This window comes from Podarcis filfolensis (assembly GCF_964270895.1).
Source record: "Podarcis filfolensis genome assembly, chromosome: Z".
NCBI classification, from domain to species: Eukaryota; Metazoa; Chordata; class Lepidosauria; order Squamata; family Lacertidae; genus Podarcis; species Podarcis filfolensis.
This window is the reverse complement of record NC_139617.1, coordinates 38,298,914-38,326,260: the sequence shown is the minus strand read 5'-3', so window position 1 is coordinate 38,326,260 and position 27,347 is coordinate 38,298,914. Positions and strand designations below refer to the sequence as shown.

General features: G+C 44.5%; 1 protein-coding gene across 18 annotated transcripts in view; it reads left to right on the top strand.

Annotated features, from left to right (window-relative positions):
* Positions 1 to 27,347, top strand: part of MAPKAP1 (MAPK associated protein 1) — a 180,867-nt gene that overhangs the window by 138,548 nt on the left and 14,972 nt on the right. For 9 of the 18 annotated variants that reach the window (XR_014543997.1, XM_083597002.1, XM_083597007.1 and 6 more), the window contains 2 exons: positions 1,248 to 1,388; positions 11,985 to 12,122. Coding sequence is in view for 8 of the 18 variants with exons in the window: in XM_083597002.1 (XP_083453128.1) it covers positions 1,248 to 1,388; positions 11,985 to 12,122 (279 nt within the window). In the remaining 10 variants the exon portion in view is untranslated. Of the gene's footprint in view, positions 1 to 1,247; positions 1,389 to 11,984; positions 13,004 to 13,107; positions 14,953 to 15,427; positions 15,550 to 27,347 lie in introns of those variants that run through there. The other 9 variants (XR_014543994.1, XR_014543995.1, XR_014543996.1 and 6 more) reach the window with 3 other exon arrangements.

Here is a 27,347-nt window from a genome sequence, read left to right as displayed (position 1 = left end):
TACTGCTGCAATGTGCTCTGTGTGGGGCTACCTTTGAAGGTGACTCGGAAACTGCAATTAATCCAGAATGCGGCAGCTAGACTGGTGACTCGGAGTGGCTGCCGAGACCATATCATACTAGTCCTGAAAGATCTTCATTGGCTCCCAGTACGTTTCTGAGCACAATTCAAAGTGTTGGTGCTGACCTTGAAAGCCTTAAACGGCCTCTGTCCTGTATACTTGAAGGAGTGTCTCCACCCCCATCGTTCTGCCCGGACACTGAGGTCCAGCGCTGAGGGCCTTCTGGCGGTTCCCTCACTGCAAGAAGTGAGGTTACAGGGAACCAGGCAGAGGGCCTTCTCGGTAGTGGCACCTGCCCTGTGGAACGCCCTCCCAGCCGATGTCAAGGCAATAAACAACTATTTCACTTTTAAAAGACAATTGAAGGCGGCCCTGTTTAGGGAAGTTTTTAATGTCTGATGCTGTATTGTTTTTAATATTCGTTGGAAGCCGCCCAGAGTGGCTGGGGAAACACAGCCAGATGGGCGGGGTATAAATAATAAATTATTATTATTATTATTATTATTATTATTATTATTATTATTATTATTATTATTCCCGGAGAACCCTGGACACTGTAGCTCTAAGAAGGAAATAGGGATCTGCTAACAACTCTCTGCATCTCTCGAAGAGGATCCAAAGGTTATTGGTCTCTCAGCTGAGTTGATGGGAAAGCCTTGCAGTCCCTTTCCTTCAGAAAGAGGGGGGAGATATAAATTAAATTATTTGTCATCGTCCTAATCTCACTATCTACTTTTGCCTGATGAAGCTGGTTTATTAGCAGAGCCAGTGGGGAGAGGCCTTGGGGCCCCACATCTGCCTTTCCTGTAACCAAATACAACAGACAAGATATTTGTGCTTATTTATTTATAAACATATTTATAAACCACTAAGTCACAAAAATGTCAAGGCAATGTACAATAAAATAAACAAAAAAGAAAAAAACTAATAATGAAGTACAGAACAAATGGCTAACACTGACTCAATAAGTTTGATTGACTAGCATAACTTTTCATTCATCCTAGTACGGAACCTGCATTTTTAAAAATTCTGGTTTTGACCCAAAAGTGCATTTATTTGCTCACCTGCTTTGCAGTTCTGTCAATGACTTTTGCACGGAATCCTTTTAGCTTGCAGTGGTATGTCAACAGAACAGGCCCTCTTATGTTTTTGACCTTCCTTTTCTTTTCTTTTTTCTTTTGGTGTAGGTTCGAGAGGTGAAGAGATCTCTGAAGAGGACCCACAGATCGACATTGCAACCGTCCAGGATATGTTAAGCAGCCACCATTACAAGTCTTTCAAAGTCAGCATGATCCACAGGCTTCGGTTCACCACAGACGTTCAGTTAGGTAAATTGGTTTGCCCCACTCAGTGCTAACGAAAAACAACAATCCCATACATGTGACCATTTACCTACCATCTTTCATTCCTAGTTTTTTCTTCACCGACATTTACAATATACCTGTCGGGGACTGGGCAGAGGAGGAATGGTGGAGACCGCCTCCTCCTCCCCATTCTGACCCTTCCAGGGAGGAGGAAGAGGAAGACGGTATATATTAACAACAGTGGGTTGCGGGAGATCACAGCTCAGAGGCAGATGAGGGGAAAAGTTGGGAAATAATGGAAGAGGAGGAGGAGGAGGAGGAGGAGGAAGCAGGGCAACAGCTGACAAACATGGTGTCTTTAGAAAGCATTACAGACCCTCCATCTCCCAGAACCAGTGAGCCTTGAAAGTAGGAGAGCAAAGAGCTCAAAGACAGAGGGCCTGTAGCAGCACCCATAGGAGAGACGATGAGATTGACGAATGAGGAAGTGGGAGAGACGGGGTGGATATTCACTCAGGACAATGCCATTATCCAAGAGGCTGGGTTCTGTGGCCTCTCTCTGTAAATATTGAATTAAAAAAGGACGGTAATAAACCTTCCCTTGACCTTATACTTTCCTGGGCAACCAGCCGGGAGCTGCAGACAGCATCCTGACAATACCTGCTATTGTGTTATCCAGGGATAGCTAATATGGTGCCATCCAAATGTTAGACTACAGCTCTCATCAGCCGCAGCCAGCATGGCTGCTGGTGAGGAATGATGGGAGTTGTAGTCTAACAACACCTATGAACGTAAGAAGAGCCTACTGGATCAGGCCAGTGGTCCATCTAGTCTAGCATCCTGTTTTCACAGTGGCCAGCCAGATACCCATGAGAAACCTGCAAGCAGGATTCATGCACAAGAGCACTCTCCCCTCCAGCAGTTTCCAGCAGCTAATATTGAGAAGCATTATTGCCTCCAACAGTTGATGCAGAGCATAGCCATCATGGCTCATAGCCATTGATAGTCCTCTCCTCCATGAATTTTTCCAGTGCTCTTTTAAAACCATTCAGATTGGTGACCATCACTGCCTCCTGTGAGAGTGAGTTCCCATAGTTTCGCTATGTGCTGTGTGAAGTACTTTTATCTGTCCTGAATCTTCCAGCATTCAGCTTCACAAGATGTCCACTGGAGGGCACCACATTGGCAACCCCTGGTGTAGCCCCTACACCCAAATGGTACTAGGATGGTATTCCCTTCTCTCATTTCCCTTCTGTGCTTAACTCTGACCTCAGATGGGGGAGAGGGGTGGAATGGGAGGGTGCAAAGGAAAAGGCTGGACTGAATTTTCAGGAGTCCTGGTTCTCTGGGTGAAATTTTGTGTTGAAAAACGCAATGGGGAAAACACAAGCAGTCTGATTGTAATTTCAATCCAAATAATTTGCATTAAGTTAGATTGCAGAATTTCTCAGTGCGGAATTTTGAGTTATTTGAGCTGCTTCTTTTTAAGCCCAGTGTGCACCCAGCCCTGATGAGAGCTTAACCATTGGCCTTTTGCAGCCTTCAGGTCTCAAGCACATGTGTGTTTTTGTGTACAAGAGCCAGGCAATAAGATGTTTTATTTCCCGGAAAGTTACATCCACTCTGAAGCTCCCCCCCCCCATCTTTTCTGCTTTTTGCTTTTGGTGCGCGCGCATGTGTTTATTGCACTGTCTTGTTAAGGAAGGATTTATATGCTGGTGCTGACTGACCTGTGTTTTCTGCTCTTGAGCAAACTATCTAGGAGTGATAGTTTCCTTCCAGGGAAGTTTGACTCACTTGTATCTGGAAGCTGTCAGAAATAAGAGCTTGAAAAGGTCATGACAGATCACTAAAGATAAATGGTGAACGCAGAGAGGCTGTTACTGGGAAAACAAATGGCTTTTGTGTCTTTTGGAATGAAGGGACAAACTTTGCCTAGAGTCCTGGTGCGACCATCACACGTTTTCTCTCCACCCCCCTACACGCAAATTCGTAAATCCCTTGTGTATTTTAAAACCGGTGTGGTGTGGTGGCTAGAGTTTCAGACTAGGACCTGGGACACCAGGGTTCAAATCCTCACTTGGCCATGAAGCTCACTGAGGGTGGCCTTAGGATTGATCACTGCCTCTCAGCCTAACCTACCTCACAGGGTTCCTATCAGGATAAAATGGCAAGTGGGGAAAAGCATTCATGGCACCTTGAGCTCCTGGGAGAAAAAAGGTGGGATGCAAATGCAGTAAATAAGATTTAACCTCATAATTTTAATTCAATCTGGTTTTGTGAAATATATTCAATTGGCGGAGGCTGCCTAGAGATTACTGCTTCCCTGTATACAACCCCTGCATGTGCCGTGCGAGCAGAGAGCTGGCCATCTCCTCTGCACTCTGCCTGCCAATCAGCATAGAAGCAAATGGCCACACTGGATGGAAACGGGTGCGGTTGTTATGCTATGGTTTTTTAGGTTATAGGAATTGGAGGGGGATCTAGGCATGCAACACACACACACACCATTTGCAGCATAAAGTGGAAACAAGAGAAGACAATTTTGTTCCAACAAGTTTTCCTAGGTGGACAAACAGGTCTCTGCCACAGGCATCTTCTCTATGCTGGGTTGCAGCCAATGCCAGTTCTGTCTCATAGTAAACACAATGAAGTTAATGGGCTTGACCTACTCAGGCTCATTAACTTCAGGAGGTTGGATGCAACCCCTCAGGTTTGGTTTAAAAACAAAACAAAACCCTGCTTTTATTTTCCATGTTGTTTTTAACTCTCTTTGTTGCATTGCCTTGAGACATATTCGCAGAAGGCAAAAGAGTAGTCGTTGTTGTAACAACAACAACAGGGTGCATTCAACAAACGTTTACCGATCAGTTTTCCAGCCAGCCCAGAGCTTCCTCCAGGATACTATAAACTGCAAGGGGCTAGAAGGTTCTTCAGTTTTCACCATGGGTAGTCTCAGATTGGAATTCCCAAACTGGAGCCCCACATTCCTTCTCAGCTTGCGTGCACCTCTATGTATCTTCCCCCTGTAAGGCAGCTTCCTACACTCTTATATATATATATATATATAAAAACAAGCAAAACCCTAAAAACAATTTGTATTGGTTTTTAAACAAATACAATAACAATAACCAGCATTACATCTAGTAGTGTTTGTTCTGTCCATTGACTTTAGACATTAATTCACACATTCAAACCTATTACTTAAACTAACGTCTCCACTGAGAAGATGGAGCAGGTATAATAAGGACTTGATTTTGGTCATTAACATAGTTAAAGAAAGGGGTCCCTGTTTCTTGGAACGTGACTCTATTCATTATGCCTTTAATTGCCCTCCTGTGTCTGGTGAGACACTCAGACATTGCTGTATCCCAGATATTGCTTCCTGCGTTCTTATTTGAATTGGCCATTTGTTTATAATCCTGAGGACTAGAATCTTACTCCATTTTTACAGGAACAAACATTGCTCAGTGGTAGAGCATCTGCTTTGCATGAACCGTTTACAGCATGAGCCTCTGTTCATGTGCAACTTACCCCAGATCTCATTGGCTCATTCAACTGAACTACAATGATTGTAATATTTGGGGCAGAAAACCTGCTTTGCATGCAGAGGGTCCTCAGTGCAATTTCCATCAACTCCAGGTAGGGCTGGGAATGTCTCCCGCCTGAGATCCTAGAGAGCCTTTGGCAGTGAGGTTAGACAGAACAGAACTAGATGGACCAACCTTCTTATTTGGTATGAGGCTGCTTATTTGTTTGTTGTTTGGTTAGGGCCAGGTGTAAGAAAAATGCTACAGAACTGATCAAACTGCACAGGTTTCGGCATAGTGCAAACCCAGCCAAATGCCCCCAAATGCTACAGGATTGATGAAACAATACAGGGGTGTTCAGCATTGTGGAAATGCCCCCCAAAAGGGTGTGGGGGGTGGCAATAAATGATGCAGGGGGAGAGAAAGAGGGGGTGGGAACGGAATTGACAAAGGATGCGTGGTCCTGCAGATCCATGCCTGAGCGAGGAGGTGCGAGCGATGCGATGATAACGGTTATAATAGATGGGGGTATACAGCAACAATTTGCAGATAAAAATAATAGGAAGTTTAAAGTGCATTTTACATGATAAAGGAAAGATGAAATGGGGCGAGAGAGGGGAGTTTGCTACATCCGAGGTGGCTCTGCAGTCTCTGCCTTCATTCGTGTGTGTGTATGTGTGTGTGTGTGTGAAGTAGCCTCCGTAGGAAAAGATTGATGCAACCAGAAGTGACCTTGGCTTGGAGCAGGAGTCGGTGATGTATGTATGAGCATCTCTCGGCTAAATGGACCCAGATTTGTAGTGCTAATATACATGGAAACCCAGAACCAGACTCAGGATGGCAATAAATCAACAGCCACTTTGGGTGTCATTTCTGGTTTATATTCCACTATTGTTCTATCACTTTAATTCATGTCACTATCATCTGTTCATCTGGAACAGTTTTATATAATTTTCCAGTGGAGTTACCTGACAAATCCTATCAAATTAACATGGGTGCATTAACAGTATTGACTCCACTCTGTGCGAATTCTTGGAGTGGCACTGAATGAAATGTTTTTTTGTGTTTTTTTGCTGTTTGCCTTTTATGTTGTTTTTAATAAAGGGAAGAGAAGGCCCACAGGGACTATTTGTATTTGTTTTTTAATCTATTGAAGAAAGAGGATGTATGAGAGAAAAAGTATTGTGGTTTGTTTCCATTATAAAGTAGCTGTGCCTTTTCATTCTGCGCCACAGCTGGGCAAAAAATAGGAAGAAGTTTTTAACGTCAAGCCAACAGCTGCTAGTAATATTTCCACAGGGGAGATATGTAGATTTGTTTATTTGTTTATTTATTTATTGGACAACTGATGCTCAGTCTGCCAAGAGTGAAACGCTCTAATAAGGAAGCTTCTCTCCTGATAGAGAATCCAGCGTCTCCTCTTTCTCCCCCTTATTAGTTCACACACTACCGCCGTCCTTTTGGGCTTTTGACACCGTGCGTAATTGAAATATGGGATCTGGGATGGGAGGGGTGGGTGCTCGGGTGACAAATTGCACCACTTGATTAATTGAAATGCGCAGTGCCTTTGCTGGCGGGGCTGCTCCCAGCTCGGCTGCAGTGGTCAGGTTCCAAATGAGGGTTACGCTACATTTGGCCGCCCGCAGGAGCTAAGGTTAACACAACACGCGTGGAGGTCACCTGTTCCTCCTGCCTCCGGTTTCTCTTTCATGCCAGCTTGTCATGAGCTGGGTAGGTGCAGCAGAGGGAGCGGCTAAAAGGCAATGGTGGCTGCCACCTTGCTCCATCCCTGTAGTGGCGCCCACCTGGTGAGTAGATTGCAAAACCCATTTGTGGTACAGGGCAGCAGGGTCTATTTGCAGACAGGTTGAAGGAATGCTCCCTCCCTCCACAAACCAAGAGCAGAGAAAGTCTGCCTTGGGATGTTTAGCTGTCTCCTATTTGTTTATACTCAGAGCAGAGTTACTCAAGTCCATTAATTTCACTGGGTGTAAACCTGGTGTTGTTCTGGTGACCTCAGCATTTGATAGAGAAAAAAATAAGAATCCTGGCCCCCAAGGCTAAGCCTCTGTGGGCTTTTTATTTTTTAAAAAAATCCTATCCTCATCTCTGATGGATACCTGTACACCTGCCAGTCACAGACCAATCCTAGCTTTGGATACAAACCATAGATATTTAGAATCTGCCAATGGACCCTTAAGACACATGGAATCTGCTGGTGCATCTTTTTTGGTGCAGGCAAATCCCAATTTATGCTGTGAGTTACATTCCAAGGCACCGCGTGTTTAAGTGAAATCACGTACCGTACTTTTCCGTGTATAAGACTAGGTTTTTTTACTTTAAAACAAGGTTAACAATCTGGGGGTGTCTTATACATAGTGTATATGCCCATTTTCTAAATTTGGGGTCCCCAAAAGTAGGGGGCGTCTTATACATGGGGGCATCTTATACACAGAAAAATACGGTAGATTTGAAACATCACTGACAAAGCCTGCAAACACCCAGTTCTGCCCTCGCTCTGAACCATCTCTTTTTGTGACTTTTTGGGTCACTTCCAGGTCTAGCGTTTTCCCCCAGTTTAAAATTGCTTATTTGCTTACAGTATTACAAACAGGTCTGGCTGCCTGAATATTCGAATCTGTGGTGTTCATAGCAAGCTTGGGTACTAATTCCTTGTGTTTGGATATGTGAATATTCCCACAACAAGCATTTAAATAGCAGGACATGCTTGTAAATTCACAGTTGTACAGTTAAAAGGAACCTTTGCCGTACTTAGCAGATAACTTTGCATGCATCAGACAACCAGCCACAACTTTATGAAAACACCAGATCAGTCTGTGACCAAGAAGTCACAGAGTCTACAGCAAAGGGGGAGGAGCCAAGGAAAAGTGGACTGGTGAGAGAGGCTCCAAGGGCCCCGGTACACTTCCAACCTTGCCAGGGCAAATTGCTCACTAGGAACTCTCCATGGTGCTGAGACAACAAAGCTGCCTTGTCCTGGGGTGAGCTCCTCTGCAAGGCAGCCATTAAGAGTAGATAACATCAGTATTCCTAATGCTGGAAGACTTCAAAGGGCTGAGTGAAGGTGTCTTTTGAAAATCTCTGGAGGAAGTTGTCATACCCAAAGAACAGATTGTCTGTGGATCCTAAATACGTACTCCTTTTTTTTTTCATGGGAACTGACACCAGGAGAGAGTTTGCACATCTAGAATTCGTTATTTTAAAAAGGTAAAGGACCCCTGACAGTTAAGTCCAGTCGCGAACGAATCTGGGGTTGCGGCGCTCACCTCACCTTACTGGCCGAGGGAGCCAGCGTTTGTCTGCAGACAGTTTTTCCAGGTCATGTGGCCAGCGTGACTAAGCCGCTTCTGTCGATACCAGAGCAGCGCACGGAAACACTGTTTACCTTCCCACCGGAGCGGTACCAATTTATCTACTTGCATTTGATGTGCTTTCGAACTGCTAGGTTGGCAGGAGCAGGGATCGAGCAACGGGAGCTCACCCCGTGGCGGGGATTCGAACCGCCAACCTTCTGATCGGCAAGTCCTAGGCTCTGTGGTTTAGACAACAGCGCCACCCACATCCCATAGAACTCATTCTTAAGCAGTGCTATTTTTCTAGAAAAAGAGGTACCGAAACTCACCATGAATGCACGCTCAGGAAATCACACATTATTCAGTGTTAGGAGGGTGAAACTGTAGGAGAAAAAGAGAGGCAGCAAATTATTATTATTATTATCATTATCATTATTATCTATTAAATTTGTAAGCTGCCTTTCATCTGAATATCATGGGGCAGTTCACAACATAAAAATCAATACAAAATGAGAACACAAAATACATAATAAAACAAAAATAAACCAATTATGCTGCTCCCACAAACACATTTAAAAGCCCATAGAACGTTTAATCAGAAAAAGGCCTGGTTATAGAGAAATGTTTTCACCTGCTACCTAAATACATGTAACAAAGACACCAGGCAGGCCACCCTGGGAGAGCATTCCACAAACAGGGAGCCACTGCAGAAAAGGCCTGTTCTTGTGTTGCCACCCTCCAGGCCTCTTGCAGAAGAGGCACATGAAGAAGGGCCTCAGATGATGATCTGGGTCAGTTCATATGGGGAGAGGCAGTCCTTGAGGTATCGCAGTCCTGAGCCATTTAAGGCTTTATAGGTCAAAACCAGCACTTTGAATTGGGCCCAGAAACTAATCAGCAACCAGTGCAGTCAGGTCAGGACTGGGGTAATATGCTCAAACCGTCTTGCCCCAGTGAGCAACCTGGCCACCCAATTGTGCACCACCTGAAGTTCTAAACTGTCTTCATAGGCAGCCCCACACATTGCAATAACCTAACTTAGAGGTTGGATTCCCCCCAGGCACCTGATAACAACTGTGTGTGCCATGTACCCAGTCCCATTGCCATGCCAGGGCTTGCACAGCAGACTTCAGAAAGTCACTGCACAGGTTCCTGTCTGCTTACGGTGAGAGGATGAAATAGGAGCCAGAAGGGCACTAGGAAGAAGGAGCTTTGAGGGCCCTGATGCACTCGCTCCCGCAACTCCTATGAGGAAGTGCTGGGACTCAGTGGTAAAACATCTGCCTTGCTTGCAGAAGGCCCAGGTTCAATCCCCATCATCTCCAGGTAGGGCTGGGAAAGACCCCTGCCTGAAGAGCCACTGCCAGTCAGTGTAGCCAGTACTGAGCTACATGGACCAGTGGTCTGGCTTATTCTACAACAGCTTCCTATGTTCTTATTTTAATCAGCCCTTTATTTAGAATCATGAGTGCTAGAAACTTACTTTAATTTTTACAGGAAATGCTCTGTGGTAGAGCACCTACTTTCCATGCAGAATGTCCCAGGTTCAATCCCCAGCATTCCAGGTGGGTCTGGGAGGGGGTCTGTGCCTGAAACCCTTGAAAGCCTCTGAGAATCACTGTTAGCAATAGTGAGTTAGATGGACCAATTGTCTAAGACAGTTTCCTATTGTCTCCATGTTAAAAGCTCATACAAATGAGCACTGAAATGAAACTAAAATGCTGGCAGTGTTACTGAACTGATTACACAAGATTTGGTGTCAACAAATGTGAATGCAACTTACCAATCATGGCCATAAATTTAATGCTGTTGACCAATGGTGAACGCTTCTGTTATGCACTCCTTCTCAACAGTAAAAAATAAAACTCACTGGGGTCAGCATTTTAATGTGAATTCCCCCTAGCAATGCACACATTTGCATGTAATGCAAACTCTTTTGCAAAACAATTTCCCTTGATATAATGCATTTATATGCACACCTTCCTGAAGCACATGCTCTTTCGTATATATTATTTGGCCAGCGAACTACACTGCGAAATTCAGAGAAGTGTAAATTTCAAGGACTTCTGTCTTTGGGTTTGTGCATTGTTTTGGAAAGTGCAAATTTAGAAAGGTTTGTCAAAGTCTTAATTGAACTTAACGGTGCTTGCTTCTTAAGTAGACATGTAAAATACTAGAAGTTGATGGAATGAATGCTTTTCTTTCTAGTGCATTAGTGAACTGTGGAATCGCGTTGAGGGGTTTTGACGTTCACCCTATCCTCCATCTTTAGTTTTGTTTATAGATGCAATGGGGACACGTCCTTGCTTACCAAGAGTTCTCTGTGTGCATGAAGAAGCTATGGATCAGGGCTAGGAAACGGCTGTGTGTTTTCATATGAAGAGCCAGGTTAGGCTCTTGCAGCAAAACACATTAGTTTTGCCTCAAGCCTCTTGATAATTTTGCTATATCTTTTGTGCTGTTTTTGGGTTATATTTTCCAGAGATTGTGATTTGGGAGGGGGCAGAAGAAGAGTATTTGTATTTCTTAGACCTCCCTTTCTTCTCCCTTCCTTCCTTTAAAAATGATCTCAGAATAATCTCATATAATTTTTTTAAAAAATCTGAGAGAGAGCTGGGGAAAGAACCTTTCTGCTTTTTCACTCCCCCGCCCCCTTTAGACAAAGAAACAGCTTCCCCTGCATGTTGTTTTTAAATACTCTTTATTCCTTTTGCCTATTTCAGCGTGACCTTGACCTATAACTCATGACCTAAAAATGTAATTACTTTTAAGTCTTCCCCGCACAGCTGCCACTATGAAAAAGTATATAGAGAGGTTTGGTCACTCATGTCAGAGGAGAAACCTTGTAATTGTAAGTTAAGCAATGAGATGCTGTCCATTCTTGCTCCGCACAGCAAGGTTGTTGCTTTCGAGGAGAGGAGGGATGGGGAAACCCATAATAGAATCTGTTATAAATTACCAAGCCTCTCCCAGGGTAGATTAACTTCTTAGTTAGCTCCTTTGGCATCTTGGAGGAAGCAGTGACTGTTAAGATTTGCTTCCTTTTCTTTCTTTCTTTCTTTCTTTCTTTCTTTCTTTCTTTGTTCATTCACCAGTGAAATTCAAAGGGGTGAAAATACAGTGACTGTGTTACTACTCAATATGCCAGACTGGAGACTTTGTTCAGGAGGCAGCATATTTATATTATTATATTATATTATATTATATTATATTATATTATATTATATTATATTATATTATATTATATTGTAGATATATAGTTAAGAGTTTCAGGCTTCCTTCCAAGATGTCCTCCTCTCTCTGGGTGAAGTGCAGAAATAAAAAGTCCAGATCAATAATTCATAACATCGGAACTCCAGTTTCAACAATAACCAAACTGGCGAGAATGGTAGATTAACCCAACATGTGAAAGCAAATATGCAGCACAGTGGATAAAGAGCAAAACAAAAGCCAACACACAAATAACAGTGCACCTGAACATACATAGGGAAAGGTCATAGCTTGGTGGTAGAGCTGCTGCTTTGCATGCAGAGAGCCCCAGCTTCAGCCCCTGTTGCCTCCAGGTAGGACTGGGAATGTCCCCTGCCAGGCACCCTGGAGAGTTGCTGCCAGTCAGTGCAGACAATACTGAGCTAGGTACACCAGTGGTCTGAGTTAGCGTAAGGCAGATTGAAACCAGCAAACACCAGGAAGGCCACACACAAACATGGGGGCAGGGAATGTTAAACCTGCTCGCTCAAAAACCTGCTTGCTTGTTTTTGTCTCTGGGCACTCAGGCATTTCGGGAGACAAGGTGGAGGTGGATCCTGTAACAAATCAGAAAGCCAGCACTAAGTTCTGGATTAAGCAGAAGCCCATCTCCATCGATTGTGAGCTCCTCTGCACTTGTGACCTTGCAGAAGAAAAGAGCCCAAGTGAGTATTCTGCCTATCTTCCCTGTTTCCTCCTAGCCCCTTCTCACTTCCCTTCCATCCACCCCTGCCCATCCAACCTATTGTTTTATAGATTATAAATGCCACATTGATTTCTCAGTCATATAATATGCCTTTTGTTTTAATTGTGATGTTTAGCTCATTTTTAGTCGCTGTTTTGTTAATAGTGCAGTATTTTATAGATTGCAACTGTTTTATTAATGATTTGTTAATTATTGTATAGGACTTATGCTGTATTTGTGATGTTCTATTATTGTTATTTATTGTTTGTAAGCTCGTTTCAGATTCATTTGAATGAAAAGTGGCATAGAAATACAATAAATCAAATCAAACCAGCAGTCAAATATCCTCCCCTCAAAGGCTTCCCCGCTCCAGCCAAACCCTGCCAGCCAAATTCCAGTGTAGTCCATGTCATATAGCAGTTACAGTGCTGTACTTCAACCTGGGAGACCAGGATTCAAATCCTCCCTCAGCCATGAAGCTCCCTGGGTGACCTTGTGCCAATCACTGCCTCTCAGCCTCACCTACCTTGCAGGGTTGTTGTGGGGATTAAATGAGAACGAGGAGAAACCTGCACACCCCTTTAGCTCCTTGAAGAAAAGATGGGATATAAATGCAGTGCTGTGCGATCTGGTGATCTGTGCAGGCTCATCCTTTAGTGTACTGGTGGGGAACCTCTGGCCTATGGACCTAATTATGTCCAGCACAGATTCCACCCACCCCACCCCCACAACCTATGTCCCCATCTCACACCTGGTGTTGTATACGGCATCAACCACAAGGCATGTACCGGTTTTTTTGGTCTATAAGACTCACTTTTTCCCTCCTAAAAAGTAAGGGGAAATGTGTGTGCGTCTTATGGAGCGAATGCAGGCTGCGCAGCTATCCCAGAAGCCAGAACAGCAAGAGGGATTGCTGCTTTCACTGCGCAGTGATCCCTCTTGCTGTTCTGGCTTCTGAGATTCAGAATTTTTTTTTTCTTGTTTTCCTCCTCCAAAAACTAGGTGCGTCTTGTGGTCTGGTGCATCTTATAGAGCGAAAAATACGGTAAATATGCAGCTGCAAAGGAACACTGCATTTAGCAGCAGAAGCAAAACTCATTTCATTTCTGTAATCATGTGTTCTGATTTAAAGTGAATTCAAAATGTGAAACTGGACATGTTCAGGATATGATGATGATGATGGTGATGGCAAATGTTAATTGTATGTTTCACAACTGAAACAATACAGCTTGGGTATAAGAACATAAGCAGAGCCTGGTTGCTGGATCAGATCAATGGCCCTTCCAGTCCAGGATCTGTCCAGCTAGATTCCTCAAGGGGAAGCCCACAAACAGGACCTAAGCACAAGAATACACTCCCCTCCTGTGGTTTTCAGTAACTGGTATTCAGAAGCATTCCTGCCCCTGTGGCATTAGACCACTAAGTTGAGGGCCTGATACCTACAAGCCTTCTCCCTTTGGGTCAGATGGTTAGAGTGGGTAAGCAGGCAGCAATGGCAGCAGGGCCAAAGACCTTAACGATCAGCAGAGTATGGATGATGGCAGGTGTCTCACGATGCCAACAAACTGATTCCTGCCCTTACAGTTGGTTTGTGCAGGCAGGCAGGGTAAGAATTCATTTCTCCAGTGGACTCAGTTGCTGTTCTGTGCCAGCACCCTTATGTTATTGTGCAGTTGAAGGCAGAAGATACTAACCTAAAAAATCCCAACCCCAGTGTGCCCAGTCAAGTTAATTTAGACAGGTATTGCCAACACAGTACCCGTGGGCACCAGTGTGCAGCTACTGCCTCTTGTGGCACCCACAAAAAGTCTCAGTAAAAATCCCAGCAGATATTCACAGTGAGATGTTGTTCGCTCTTTCTGCTCTGTTCCTGTTCACTCTGGCTCAGCCTCTTCTATGTGCCCCAATGGCAGCCATTTTGTGTTACGTCTCTCCCCACCACCACCCCTCTCTCACACACACACACAGCAGCCATTTTGCAACTGGTGCCTATAGCACTTCCTCAAAATTCCAGTGTGCCCACTAGCTCAAAAAGTTAAGTAACCCACGGTTTAGGAAAAAAGGATCACTAAATGGGGAGAGAATAGAGGTCTATAGTAACATGCATAGGGCAGAGAAAGTGGACCAGTAAATTATTATCTCCCCGTCAATAATATGAAATAGATCAAGGTCTCATCCAGTGAAACAGGATGGGATTTTATGCCTCCTTTCTTAATTAGATAAATCCTAGATCCAACAGGGAGAAAGTACTTCTTCATAGAATACAGAATTGCGCTATGGAATTCAGTCCTATAAAATGGGACCACACAGTCCCAGATTTAGACGGCTTTTTAAAAAGCAGAGGGTGGCCTGACTGGAAACATTTGACTGGCTGGGAGCTGGGAGCTGGGATGCTGGGCTGGGTGGACCTTTGCATCTCTTTCAGCAGGGCTTTTTCTATTTTTTTATGGAGCACCTGTGCCCCTGGAATAGAAGCTTGAGGGATAAATACAAATACAACTTTGTATGAAATGTGCATGACCAAACAGTTATTTTCTCATGATTTGATTTGATTATTATTGGGGGAAGTGGGATAATCACACACATAAACACACACAGGATTTGAACATGTGATTTTTTTTGTTATAGTTCACAGTTTAAATAGTTATTTTGACATACATTGTTCCATTTTGACATGCGTTAGACTTTTTTCCCTTCTTTAGATTGTAAACCTATGGGTAGGGACTGTCTTCTTTTGACTATACATCTTTCTAGGAACCTTTTTGCCTGAAGAGCAGGGTACAAATGCCCTAAATAAACAAAAAAAAATTTAATAGTTACTGGGGATTGTTCCCTAAGTGAAGCTGCAATACATAAATAATGAGAGAAAGTGACTGAGTCAAGATCCAGAAGGCCCCCCCTCACGCTCCCAAGCATTACAGTGCACAGACCCCTAAATTCCACTTTCCTGGTTTCCTGTGCCTAAAGCTCTCAGGGAACGGGAGTGAAGCTTGCAGCTATTTGAATCCCACCCATGTTGTCTTCCCTACAATCTTGAGGCTCTTTTCTAAGCAACAACCAGGTCACCCTCCACAATCAAACTTTTGTGCAACATAATTATTCAGGATCTAGCCAATCCTGCATCCTTGGGGTCCAGGACCCGGTCCCTAGCTAGACCACTTTGGCTCATTCGCCTTTTTGTAATGTCAGAAGGATCTCTGGGGACCTTTAAGCGGCATATGGAGGTTGCACATGGCTTGAAAGGAACTTTGGTCTTAACTGCACTGTACATCGTTCCCCACACAGATGGGAAAAGAGCGTCCTTTTCAAACTCCTGGAGCAATTTAAGTCGAGAATCCTTGCCCAGAAGAATAGCAGCTTGAGTTGAGGAAAGATGCATTTTGCGCCTTAGGAAATTCAGCCTGGAGGTGAATCCATTCAGTTTTAATTTCTCTTTAGGTACACCTCAAAATATATTTATGCTTTCATTCAACAGTGATCTATAACTGCACATGGTTTATGTATACTGTTTGATAGCACTGTAGTTTTTAAATTTTGTATAACTTTTAAAAAATTAACTACAAGTAATGTATCAAAAATAGATATTTATGGTTTTAAAATAATGAAAAAAGATTTTAAAAACTTTTTGCATGAGGAAAGGATGAGTTCAGTGATGGAGCACGTGCTTACCATGTGGAACATCCCTGGTTTAATGTCCAGGGCAAAACCGCTGTCAGAAATCCTGGGGAAACTCTGCCATACAGTGTAGACAATACAGTGGTACCTCGGGTTACATACGCTTCAGGTTACATACGCTTCAGGTTACAGACTCTACTAACCCAGAAATAGTACCTCAGGTTAAGAACTTTGCTTCAGGATGAGAACAGAAATCGTGCTCCGGTGGCGCAGCGGCAGCAGGAGGCCCTGTTAGCTAAAGTGGTGCTTCAGGTTAAGAACAGTTTCAGGTTAAGAACGGACCTCCGGAACAAATTAAGTACTTAACCCGAGGTACCACTATATTGTCTTTGATGGAGTGATGATTTGCTTCAGTATAAGGCAACTTATTGTGTTCCTGCAAAGAGTTGTAACTCAGTAGATTACCAGATACTCTGTTTTCCATGCTGAAGGTCCCAGGTCCAATCCCTAGCTTCTCCAGTGGGTCTGGGAGTGCCCTTTCCCTGAAATCCTGGAGAGCTGCTGCCAGTCAGTGTAGACACTGCTGAACTAGGTGGACCCAATTGTCTGACCCATTGGAAGTCATCTGTTTGCTGACATTCCCTGGCATTGTCTCATCATGCCTTGCAGGAGGTTCACAGCAAAACAGGTTCTTTGTCACCCATTCTGGGGCTTTTTCTTCAATGAGTCCCTTTTGAACCTTTAAAGAGGGGAAGTAACACTTATAACACTTATTTGGGTGGATGAAGGAATGATGCTTTCTTCATAGCCCTAGGTTTGCCTGTGATCCTATCAGCAATGTGATATATGTTTGTTGCAGAGTTTACATCAAAAATTATTCCTGGGGCTTCCTTGAAATGAATTATGGCAGAGGGAGCGAGGCTGAGGGGGAGATAACGGTTTTTGAGTTCTGCAATATATTTTGTTTCCATGTTTTTATCTCTTGTAACACAGCCATCCTCCATCTACTCTTTCCGAGGTGCACTGGAACGTGTCACAAACGGATGGTCCTGCACTTCCACTGTACAAAGACGCCTTTGCTCTTTTGTTATAAAGAGACTCCCTCTCCAAAGGCGTCAACTTCTGATTTCAATAACATAAACCTCTTTCCTCCCTCTACCCTGATCACCAGAGAATACCCTTCAGAAACATCTCTTAAATGTGGGTGTCTGTGGACATAGGGCTGTATCCAACACTCAGCCCTACTCAGAGTAGAACCCCTCCCCAGAATCACACACTTCTTGGGATTCCAACTGCACCTCCCCATCCGTCTAGGATGTTCCCTTTGGTTTTCCAGCTCCAACGCTCCAAGCTTCTCCTGATGCAGTCAGCCCTCAGATTTCCATGGGACCCAGGATAGGATTGTTGCCTGCTGGAATAATTTGGCACCTTAAAGATGGCCTGATGCACAGGGCTGTGTCAGAGTTGTTTCTGCTCCTAATTGGCCTTTGGGAATATTTCTGCCTCTTATGCTAGGCTGGCTCAAGGTTCTGAATCTTTATTTGCCATATAAATCCAGCTGCTTGAACTCAAACACTGGGAGAGGTGCTTGTAAAACCCCAAGCCCATTAGAATCTTGCAAAACACCATATCTATAAAGTGCTTGTTTAAATCAACCACCATCTGATTATCACAAAAGATTTTGCAGGTTTTGAATCTTGAGGGGAAGCGTCCTGTCGTTAACGAGGAAGATTTAAGTCTTAATAAAGGAGCTACCATTTTTATTGCCAAAAAAGAGCCCTGTATCTCAATTAAGCGTACATAATATAAAGTCTAAAGGAAGCAACGTAATAAGCTTAATACAATTATGTCCTTTGGCAATAGTGTAATTTAAAGGAAATCTGATTCTCTTAATGTCTCTTTACATTGTTTGAGGAGAAGACAGGTCGGGAGTCAGTTCCTCAAGCCATTGCCTGCTCCACAAAAAAAACCTCTTGTGGGTGGAACATGACCAATGAAGGCTGTGTGGATGTTAACTTAAGAACATCAGAAGTTCCCTGATGGATCAGCCCATCTAGTCTGTAATCTTGTTCTTGCAGTGGCCAATCAGAGTCCAATCCCACAACACCCTTCCTCCCTGTGATGTTCAGCAGTTGGTATATAGAGGGATACTGCCTCTGACTGTGAAGGGAGAACATAGTCCTTGTGGCTTATAGCCATGTTGTGCTGCTGAAAAATTGAGGCAACCAGATTAGCAGAGTTTCTGCAGGGCAGCCATTTTGACCAAGTGTTCAAATGAGTGACTTGCTTTGTTGACTCATTCATGAGGGTTTGGCCTCCAGATCTGTTTCCTTTCAAACCTGGAGCACCACAAGAGCCTTACTACATTGGGCCAAGCACCCAGCCAGAATGGAGGCAGAGCCTCCAGGTGCTATTGGGCTACAACTCCCAGGGATGAGGGCCCTCCTATATCATTCAGCTGCAGCAGAGGTAGAAGCAGGAGAGCAAGGCCCTCTCCCATTGGCTAAGCTGAGAGACCAGCTACCATTTGGCCCCTCCTCAAGCTGTTTCCATTCAAGCTGGGAATCATAGAAGCCAACTCCCGGGGCCAAGGTCCCTTAGCTCCCCACCCCCTAAAATGTTTGAGGGGGCTGCCCTCCCAAAGTTGATGGGCACTATCATTCAAATGGGGTGTGATGGGGTGGGGCTTACCTGGAACCCCACCCCAATATTTTATTCAAGTTGGCACCCCTGCTGAGAATTCTGAGAACAACTATATTACTTTAAGGATTAATGCTCAAGATTGTTTACCTCATTCCTCCACGTCCCTTTTTTGTGTGTGTCATGTCTCTGAGATTGCAGACAATTGGTACTTTTCTGGAGTGACAGCTTGCATACCAGAACTTTAGATTTGTGCATTTAAAATGGATTAAAGCCCTCCACTTTTGCACCTTAGCGCAAAAATACCAGACTTTTTTTAGTTTTGGAAAATGTGGGGTGAATGGGAAGACATGTAAACATCCTGAAGGCAAATCAGGATGAATGCTCAGTAAAGACCGGGTGTAATCTAACCTCTGTATAAGCTTTATGCAAACAAAACAGGATGAAGGCTCCATAAACAGGTTATCTGGAAGGGCTGCAAGCCTGCAGGCAGGGATTGTCTATTTATCTTCTGTATAGCACTTAAAACATTTTAGGCATTTGAGAATGATACACAATAAAGATAATTCTCCTGCATTAGCTTCTCCCAGCCTTCTAACATGTGGCAACCACACGGTAGTGCCACCCACCAACCTCAGAAGCCAGTGGTGTGGTTGCCAAGCATTGAGCTTGGTGGCAAGAGCATTAAAAACCCAATCCATGTCAACCATTTTCCTCCCCATTGTTTTACTAAATTCACTTATTAGGAGCATAGGAAACTTCTTTCTACTGAGTCACACCCATTGATCCTTCTAGCCAAGCACTGTCTATGCTGACGTAGCAGCAGCTCTCCAGAGTCTCAGGCAGCAGGCCTTTCTCAGCCCAACCTGGAGGTGCCAGGGCTTGAACCCGAGACCGTCCCCATGGAAAGCAAATGCACTGCTGTTGCTGTTCACTTGAAAAGAAAGGAATACTTCGGCCCTTCTGGTTCTGAATACAGGGGCTGAATTAAACAGTACAAGTACTGCATTGTACTGAGTCAAACCCATTGATCCATCTAGTTCTGCATTGGCACTGATTGACAGCTTGCCTGGGTTTCAAGCAGGGAGCCTCTCCCAGCTCTACTTGGAGGTGCCTTTGGGGATTGAACTTGGGACCTTCTGCATACAATGCTCTGCCACTGAGCTACGGCCCCATCCCCATTAATAGAATAATTTCTATCTAAATGGAATTTCGTCATTCTCTGGCAGCAATACTTTCCGTTCTCCCCAGCGGCCCTACTCCACACACACACACACACACACACACACACACACACACCCCTCTGTGGGCCCCACACATGTACACTGGTGGCTCCCAAGTTGTAATTTAATTGCCTGGATTGTGGCTCACGGTTTTAAGATTCCCTTTCGATTCCTGTTCCATTGTTGTGCTGGGGCTTAACAGAATGTTAACCTGGTAATAGGCACAGGGGCCTTCCCATTATGTGTCTTGCTATCGAGCGGTTCTGCATGGCTAGTTAAGGAAGATGGCGAGAAGATTAATGAAAGCTGCCTAATACAGCAGAGGGGTGGTAGGTACCTCTGCACAATACTTCCAGCTAGGGCATATTAGAGCTGAACCAGAGCACAGCTTCCTCCTATGCTGCCACCCCCCCTCCTCCCTTTTCCTTTATCCCACAACCTTTGAACCCTCCTCACTGTCGAGGGCTGCCAAGAGGGCCGACGTTTTGATTGATGTTGCTACACGAGTCAGTCCTTTTTCCCGTCGAATTTGGCATCTCCACGAAAATAGCTTTCTCCAGCACAATCCGGGCTGGCTTGTAAGTGATAGCCAAATTAACAGGCCCCCAAATGCTGTTGTTTTGTTTTAGCCTTTGTTTTTGAGATGCGGTAAGCATTTGCAGCCAAAGGTGTCTTCGTTTCCTGGGCTGAACACATTGGGTGTAGTAGCATCACCCCTGTGAGTTTACAAATGGGGTTATGTTAGGACACAGACCCAGAAATCAACAGGATGTTTTGTTTGCTGAGCGCATCTGTTTATTTATTTAAGTTTTCACTGGTCCTGAAAGTGCTGCACTGACTTGCAAGTGAACTGCTGGGCCCAATTCAAGGTTTTAGTCCTAGCATACAAAGTTTAAATGGTTTGGAACCAAAGGACCTAAAAGAGCACCTTCCCCAACATTTTGAACCCTGAGGTCAGCAGTTAAGGCCATGTTGGTTGTGCCACCACAAGGGGCTGCCCATGTGATGCTGGCCTGTAACGAGCCTTCTCAATGGTGGGTCCCCATTTGTGGAATGCCCCCTCCCATGGTGAGGTTTGTCTGCTTCCCTCATTATCAGCTTTCAGGAAGATTTTAAAAACATTCCTGTTTGTCCAGGCTTTTGAAAAATGCTGCTCCTGGCAACCATTAAATCATTGGCTTAGAGAATGTGATTGCTTTCAATTGTTTTTAAAATGTTTTTAATTGTTTCTAGAATGCTTTTTAATGAAATTGATGTATTCGCCCTGGGCTCCTTTGGGAGGAAGCACAGAGTAGAAAAATGGATAATTTCTCATCATCGCAGCCACTGCCTCTTCGCTTATAAAGTTGCCTGAGTCTTGAGATCCATGTCTGAGGTCCTAATCAGAATTCTGCTGTTGTCAGCACCAGAGACAGGACCTTTTCTCCTGTGACACAGAATGTTGAAGAGCTTTCCTCAAGCCAGTGTCCACCAGATGTTTTGAATCACCATCAGCCCTATCCAGCATGGGCATGGTAGTCAAAAACATCTGGAAGGCACCAGCTTGGGGGAGCCTGATTCAGAGAATGGTTGGTCCCATGAGACATCCATCTGGCTCCCTCTCTGCTCACCTTTCATCAGGTACCTAAGACTTGATGTCTGTGTCAATGGGGCCTTTTTAGACTTCCTTAAATGCTTTATGTTCCTGATTAGGATGGTTGGGTTCTTAGATTACATTTTAATGATGCCATTTTGCATTTATTGCTTTTGTTGTGTCTTCATTGGATTTCCATTCAGCCACCTTTGAGTATCAGTGATAGGAAGCTTTGCTACATTTGCATCCCTAAGAACAGAAGCATTTTCAACATTTGTTGAAAACTTCCTTTTGCCCCAATCCTTCTCAAATTAAGTCTGTTTCATTCCAGCAGTTTTTAATTCTTGTTTCAATATCATTAATTTTAAGTTCTGTTTCTGTACTCTGTTAGGGTTTTCCTCTGAACACAGATCAGTTTATAAATTCAGAAATAAAAATCAGTAAATAAGCAAATGGGGTTCCCAAGTGGTCTCCCATCCAGAAACTGACCAGACTTGGGCCTGCTTAACTTCAGCAAAGTGGTTGCTCATGTCCCTCTAGGACATGGCTCTGTGTTTATAGTGTTAGCATAGAAGTGGGGAGACCTAGATTCAAATCCCTGCTCAGCCAGAAAGTTCACCAAGTAGCATTACACCAGTTGCGATCTCTCAGCCTAACCCACCTCATAGGCTTGTTGTGAGGATAAAACGGGGAAGTCGTGTGTGCTGCCATTATGTCTTTCTGTGGAGGATAGGATTGCAGTGTCAAGGTCTCAGTGATGCCTTTTTATAACTCAAACCTGGAGGAGGATGTCAACAAAATTAGAAGTAATTGGCTCTGGCGCCATCTGCTGTTGGGCTCCCCTCCTTCCACCCTAATAGCGTTGATGGGGACCAACCACAACAGAAGCGTGATCAGTGCATGGTCATAGACACAGCATGGCAGCTATTGTGTGGTTCCTGATAAAATGTTACTGAAATGGGGTCAGGAAAGCACATTCTGTGTCTTGACAGTACTCTACTTCCATGTGGAATGCCAGCCACACACACTGGTGGTTCTAGAGATGTGTGAGCTGTGGCTATTGAATCGTGGTGTGGAGATGTTCAAAAGCCCTCTCTTCCTTCTGGGCCAGAACCAGACTCTGAAATTGCACTGGCATGGAGGCTGCAAAATTAAGTCCCAAGAGGCTCTTAATTTTTCTCTTTCATGTCTTCCTTTGATTCACCCCTTCCTCTGTTTAAAACACTTTCTCCGTCTAGACCCAGGGAAAGGCCAGCTTCCACCACTGACTACTCTTGAGAGCAAGGCCAACACTGGCATGGTGGATGAGGTATGCAGGCAAAGTTGGGACGGGCTGCAACTCAGTGGCAGAGCATCTGCTTTGCATGCAGAAGATCCACCATTCATTCCCGGCATCTCCAGGTAGGGCTGGGAGTGCCCCCTGCCTGAAAACCAGGAGTGCCACTGCCAGTCAGTGTAGATAGTGCTGAGCTAGATGGACCCAGTCGTCTGATCCAGTAGAAGGCAGCTTCCTACGTTTGCTGGTATCCCTTGGCATGGTGCCATCATATGCTGCAGGAGCTTCATGGCAAAACTCTTGTCTCCCGTCACCCATTCCAGGGCTTTTCTTTGATGAGTCCATTTTAAAGACCTGTTGTCAGTAAGTGCAAACGGTACTGAGCTAGTTGGACTAAGGACCCAATTTAGTATGAAGCAACTTTCTCCATTCCTAAAGATGGGCTTTCCCCATTGCTTTTGAGCCCGTCAGCTTCTCACACACCCCAGAAGGACTCCAGCTTATTAGACACATCCATTCAGCAATGACCTCTCTCTCTCTCTCTCTCTCTCTCTCTCTCTCTCTCTCTCTCTCTGTGTGTGTGTGTGTATGCACACAGAGTGCTCCAGAGCACCATCAGGAAGAGACCATTCATTGCCTCATCCTCTTTAACAAATATGTTTGTAGCCCTATTAAAAGGGGGGCTTCATCTATCCTGTCAAAGGCAGCCTGCTGGGTCTTTCTCCCTCTCTTTCTTTCTTCCCCCTCCCCAGTTTAATTACACTATCCAATTAAAACTCCTTTGCTGCATTTGGATTCGCTTCTCCTTGGGCTTGAGTGGATATGACATTTACAAGGCTCGGCTCTCAAGCAGACAATGGCGTGATTGATGAGGTGCAGACGTGGCAAAGGAGCCCGATCGCAACTGTGGAAAGGCTGCTTAGTGCAATTTGATTTATTTATCATCTCTTCCAAAACAAGGGGGCGGGGGGGGGGCCTTCTTGCAGAGAGTAAGCTTAAAAGGGATGAGAACCAATGGTGTTTGGGCACTAGAGGACTCTGCCTCAACAACTCAAAAAGCTTCTCGTTTCAGATGTCAGGAGTAGCAGAGGCAGGATCCGGCCTCCTTGTTTGAGGGCACTATTTGCCACCTGGATGCGAGAAGTCTTGGGTTCTGATCTCATATCACTGGATGAAAAGCAGGCATACATTTTTTTGTCTTAGGTTGACTCCTGACTTAGGTCACATCCACACCATGCATGTAAAGCACTCTTATACCTTTTTAAAGGTCTTGGAGAATCCTGAGAGCTGCAATTTGTTAGGGGTGCTGAGAATTCTAGGCCTGTGGGGTCAGCACCCTTAACAAACTACAGATCCCATAATTCTTTGGGGAGGAAGCCATGACTGTTAAAGTGGTATAAGAGTGCTTTAGATTTATTGGTGAGGATGTGGTCTTCGAAGGCTTTCAGGGGTGGGGTGAATTGGGGTGAACAACAGCTATTAAAATCACAGAATTTAGCTGTTAAAGAGCCAAATACTGAGTGGTATCTGTGTAAAAAGCTGAATGCCAAAGCACAACAAAAATATCAACTTTTTGGGAGTACAGATCACCTCAGTCGTAATTCATCCCAATCTCAAAAGTAATTAAAATAAGGGAGGGTTAGCTGACTCAATGTCCTGAGGACTAACCTTCAGGACTATTATGTGGTGTTTGGGCATGATAGAGGTTCCTCACTTTAAGTCACTCATCCTGTCCGAAAACTTGCCACAGTTTCCTCCATAGACTTTCTCACAAATGAATATAGCTGAAAGGCAGTGAAGGTTTAGGATCAGTTTTTCTTCTACTAGATAGGCTACTTTCTGGGGTTGACATGCCCATCTGCCCCTCATTTCCCTCTGCAGCACAAGCAGTAACCACCTTCTTTATTGTTGGGCCCACTCAACTGCTCCATCCTCTTGAGCCTGTCATCGCATGCCAGGGGAGTCTCTAACACACCAGAGGTTTGAGACCCATTTCCCAGGGTGTTGCTGCTGTTGCATGCTGACCGCTAGGAGCCACAGGCGAGAGCTGAGTGCAGGGTGGCGACCAAAGGAAGACAAACTACTCCGGACTACTAGTGCTTGCTAGTAGAACATGTGAAAATGATCCAGGGGTCTTCACAAACCACGAGTTTAACATGAGTCAACAGTGTGATGCATCAGCAAAAAAAAACAAAAAAAAATCTAATATTATTCTAGGCTGCATCAACAGAAGTAAAGTGTCCAGATCAAGGGAAGTAATAGTACCACTCTATTCTGCCTTGGTCAGACCCCACCTGGAATACTGTGTCTAGTTCTGGGCACAATTTAAAAAGGATATTGACAATCTGGAACTTGTGCAAAGGAGAATGACCAAGATTATCCAGAGTCTGGAAACCAAGTCTTATGAGGAGCCATTGAGGGAGTTGGGTATACAGTGGTACCTCGGGTTACATACGCTTCAGGTTATATATGCTTCAGGTTACAGACTCCGCTGACCCATAAATAGTACCTCGGGTTAAGAACTTTGCTTCAGGATGAGAACAGAAATTGTGCAGCTGCTGCGCAGCGGCAGCAGGAGGCTTGGTGCTTCAGGTTAAGAAAGTGGGGCTTCAGGTTAAGAACAGTTTCAGGTTAAGAACGGACCTCCAGAACGAATTAAGTACTTAGCCCAAGGTACCACTGTATTTGGCCTGGATAAGAGGAGACTGAGAGGAAATAGGATAGGCATCTTCAACTATCTAAAGGGCTGTCACATGGAAGATTGAGCAACCTTGTTTTCTCCTGCTCTGGAGGGTAGAACCCAAACTGAGTTACGAGAAAGAAGATTCCGACTAAATATCAAGAAGAACTTTCTGATAGTAAGAGCTGTCAGTGGAACGTCTCCCTTGGAAGGTGGTGGACTCTCCTTCCTTGGAGGTTTCTAAGCAGAGGTTGGACAGCCATCTGTCATGGATGCTTTAGTTGAGATTTCTTCATTGCAGGGGTTTGGACTAGATGACTCTCGGGATCCCTTCCAACGCTACAATTCTATAATTGTATGATTCAGTTGTTGTTGTGGTGGTGGTTGTTGTTGTTGTTGTTGTTGTTGTTATTATTATTATTATCATCATTCATAATAGTTCTTGTTAAAACCGACTCCCCATGGAGTCACATCCTGTGGGTATTGAATTCCACTTTGAATCATGTGGGATTATGTGAAGAACCCTCCTCCTCTCAGGGCTGAACCCCCTGTCAATCCTTTTCACCAGGTAAGGGCCACAGCTCAGTGACAAAGCATCTACCTTGCATGCAGAAGGTCCCAGGTTCAATCCCCAGCATCTCCAGGTAGAGCATTCCTGTCTTTCCCATCCAAGGCAGCAAGGTACCCGTGTCTGCCATGTTAGGAGTGAATGAGTTTGAAAGGACAGCAAGAACTGCCTTATACAGAGTCAAACCAATGATGCATCTACCGGTGGCTCTGCAGAGTTTTGAACTAGAGTCATTCCCAGCCCCACCTGGAGATGTTGGGATTGAACCTACAACCTTCTGCGTGCAAATCCTCTGACTGACCACTGAGCTATTGTCCATTCTCAAAAGAAAAGAGAGGAGCATATGAAAAATGGCTTATACAGAGTCAGACCATTGGTCTGTCTAGTTCAGTATCGTCTTCTGTGCTGATTGGTAGGAGTCTTTCCCGACCCTACCTAAAGATGTCAGAGATGAAACCTGGGACCTTCTGCATGCAAAGCAGGTTCTCTACCCCTGAGCTATGGGCCCTTCTCCTTAGTATATATTGCTTCCTGTGGTTAGCACTACACCCTTGCTGTTGGCAGTCCCCATAATCTCATTCTTACACACAGGGAGCAAAAAATAAATAAATTGAAATCCACATCGATCTCTGTATTACCCACGGTGACATTCTATTGGAAGGTGGCTCCAGAGCCGTATATCACGTTCTCTAAGCACTCCTGGAAATGGAAATCAATTTGCCCCTCGCAACCCAGAAACTCGCATCTGTCCCAACTAGCAGCAGAGCAAAGTGCCGCTTTGATCGTTTTGCTGAACAAATATTTCACGCCGTTAACAGTGTACAATTTGGGCATGGAGGGACATAAAACCCTCACCCGAGTCTCCCTGGCTTTTTGTTTCCTAAATCATTTGGGGGGGCATATAAATCTGAAGCACAGCCCGTCTCCTCCCTTTTTTCAAAGCAAGGGGGATATTTTGATAAGCCGTCGGTTTGGGGGCGGGGGGAGCAGGGTTGCGACAAGATAATTTTGACAATGATCAGAACTAATAATGATCTTCCAGTTTTCTAGTCCACAATTTAACTGAAGTAGGAAGCATTCACTGAAATTAACATGCAGAAAATTTAACACCTCCCCAAAAAAGAAAACATCAGTGCCATCTAATTGGACAGTTACAGGTAGGTAGCCGTGTTGGTCTGCTGTAGTCGAAACAAAATAAAAACGAAAACTTATACTAATAACACAAAAGCTCATACCAATAACAAACTTAGTTGGTCTCTAAGGTGCTACTGGAAAGAATTTTTTATTTTATTTTGTTTTATCTAATTGGACAAGGAGAGTGCCCATAGGTTCAAAATAAGATGACCGATAATGCCTTCTGCTTGTCTGGGCAGAGGATAGAGAGGGTTGTGTGGCTCTATATAGAAATAATCTCTTGTACAAAGGTAAGATTTACAGTCATACCTCGTGCTGTGAACGTGATCCCTGTGGGAGGCACGTTTGCAACCTGCAGCACGCGCATGCGTGTGACGTGATTCGGCACTTATGCACAAAGTGCGATTTAGTGTTTCTGCGCATGCGCGAGCACCGAAACCCAGAAGTAACCCATTCCAGTACTTCGGGTTTGGCATGGTCCGTAACACGAAAATGC